Consider the following 2,500-nt stretch of genomic DNA (forward strand, 5'->3'; position numbering starts at 1 on the left):
ACGCACACTGCATAGAATTTTAAATTTTGTGTGGGAGAAAGAAGAGATTCCAGGCGACTGGAAAAGAGGTCTTCCAGTAAAGCTGGCAAAAAAGGCGACCTTAGTTTGTGTGGCAACTGGAGGGGAATAATGCTGCTCTCAATACCCAGCAAAGTCTTAACCCGAGTCATATTGAACCGAATGAAGGTGACTGTTTACGAAGCTCTAAAGGACAAGCAGGCAGGATTTAGAAAGGATCGTTCTTGCATCGATCAAATTGCCACACTAAGGATTATTGTAGAGCCAACAATAATTATCCTGGGTTATCCCCCCTGTACTCGTTATTCGTGAATTTCGAGAAAGCCTTTGATTCTCTGGATAGGAAAGCTATGTGGAGGATTCTTCGTCATTACGGTATACCTAATAAAAACAAAGCTCAGGATTTTTAATGCGAACGTGAGGTCTGCCCTTCTGTATAGCTCGCAAACCTGCAGATCGAGGAAACTACTGATCAAGAAATTGCAGATTTTTATCAACTAGTGTTTAAGGAAAATCCTGAATATCCGTTTGCCAGAGGTCATTGCGAACGAAGAACTATGGGGAAGGATACATCAGAGTCGTATAGAAGAAAGCATCAAGAAAAGAAAGTGAAAATGGATCGGGCATACGCTACGGAAGCCTGAGAATAACATCACCCGTTCCGCCCTCGAGTGGAACCCTCAGGGGTTCAGAAGAAGAGGCTGCCCAAGGCAATCCTGGAGGCAGAGGGTGCGCGCGTACTTCTAAGACATTGTGGAACTTCACGCGCTTGCAAGATTAGATTCTATCTATGACGTTATTTTCGTCATAAAGGGATATTCACTTTGCGCTTTGCAGGTGAGATTGTGAAACAATCAGCAACTTGTCAGGCAATTCTGGACAAAAATATTGAAGACTTTAACTTTGAAAGAATCATGGATGCTGGTCCCTCAAGAGGTATGATTGCCTCGCAAATTCGAAGCTGATGACTAGCGCATTTCTACAAAAGCTAAAATGGAAACCAGGGGCGCTTTCCTTTTGTAGGGAAAATCCGATTATCCGGTGGTAAATCAAATGGGACAAAATTTCCCATTGAAATTTTTTCGGGAAAAAATAAATACCTTCAGAGGTATTCCTCTTTTGTCCCAAAATGATCAGAAAATCCTGTTCCATTTGCTTTGTCCCACTAGTACCATGTTCCTTGATAAAAGAAAAAACATGGCGGACTCCATGAGCCTTCGTGTTTAGCTGCCCAAATGAATCGCGTGGGTTTCAATCAATTCACGCGGATGCTTTTGTAGCTCGTAGCTGCACAACTGCAGGTGAGAATTACGACATATGAAGTAACGATCGAAAATTTGGCAGCCATGTTTGTCATTCTAAATAATTAGCATCCAGTCTCCTGAGAAAAAAGAAAAGAAAGTTTCAAAAGGAACACACTCGTCATGTTCCATATTTTGATTGAGAAAATTTGTTCTGTTCCTCCTTAAGCTGAAAATTCTCTCCGGTTTTCCATACAAAAGGAAAGCGCCCCAGGAAAACACGAGGTCGATTTTTTTCCATAATACAAATCCTTACAATCTCGGCTATAGCTTGCGTTCATTAATGAAAGATAACTGAGCTTCCCTGATATCGAAGAAGAAAAGCGAGTTGAGTGAGAAATACGCACAGATTGGCGGGAGGCAAGAACGAGGCAATGCAAGGAAATTCCACTCAAACGTTACACAAGAAGTGCTGTTCTCAAACTCTTTATAAGAAAATAGCTAAGCTCAGGTTTTGTAATATGCTGACGCATTAAACGGCATTGCGTGCTAGGGAATACGAACTTCTTTTGAAATTCTTTTAATTAATAACTGTTCCCAATATGAGGAAATTCAACTCACTGGCAGACAAAATGAAAAAGAGCGTACTTTGCAAAAATGCTGAAAATTGATTTTATGTCTCGCAGAAGCGCAGTAAATGATAAGTTTAATGTATTTAATTTATGATCCTTGCTGAACTTTACCAATTGAGCTTTTTAGAATTATTGTTGACAAAATGATCAGTTGAAATAGGTTCAAAATGTGAGTTATGAGGAGACAGTATGGTCCAGTGGTTAGGGCGTTGGGTTTGCATGCGGCTGCTCCGGGTTCAAATCCCGTTGTAACCTCTGGTTTGGATTTGTTTCCGGTTGTCCCGGATTCAACTCTACCACGCTTTGTAAATAGCCAACTGGTTGCCTCCTGCCAGTTAGGGTTCTTAATATGTTCCTGTTAAGTTTGCCAATTGTTACTTTCACCTTGTTAAAATAAACAACAATTCAGAGATCGAGTCTCTGTGGTCCTTGCGCACTCTCTGGGGGTACCGCCACCTACGAAACGAAGAACTCGCTGGGGTCACTTCTAGAGGATTGGTAGCTGTAAGTGCTGGAACAGAATCCATCTTCGGTTGATATCTGGCAAGAGTATCTCTGGAATTGTACCAACCACGTTAAGTGGTGCAATCTGTTGGATTGGCACCGGTG

At 41.6% G+C, this 2,500-nt stretch overlaps 1 protein-coding gene across 1 annotated transcript in view; it reads left to right on the forward strand.

The window, feature by feature from the left end:
- Nucleotides 1-23, forward strand: part of LOC137976943 (uncharacterized) — a 1,186-nt gene extending 1,163 nt beyond the window's left edge. The window contains exon 3 of the mRNA XM_068824258.1: nucleotides 1-23. This exon is cut by the window's left edge and continues 505 nt beyond it. Within this exon, the coding sequence (XP_068680359.1) occupies nucleotides 1-23 (23 nt within the window).
- Nucleotides 24-2,500: the final 2,477 nt, after the last annotated feature.

This window comes from Montipora foliosa, chromosome 11, assembly GCF_036669935.1.
Source record: "Montipora foliosa isolate CH-2021 chromosome 11, ASM3666993v2, whole genome shotgun sequence".
Classification (NCBI taxonomy): Eukaryota; Metazoa; Cnidaria; class Anthozoa; order Scleractinia; family Acroporidae; genus Montipora; species Montipora foliosa.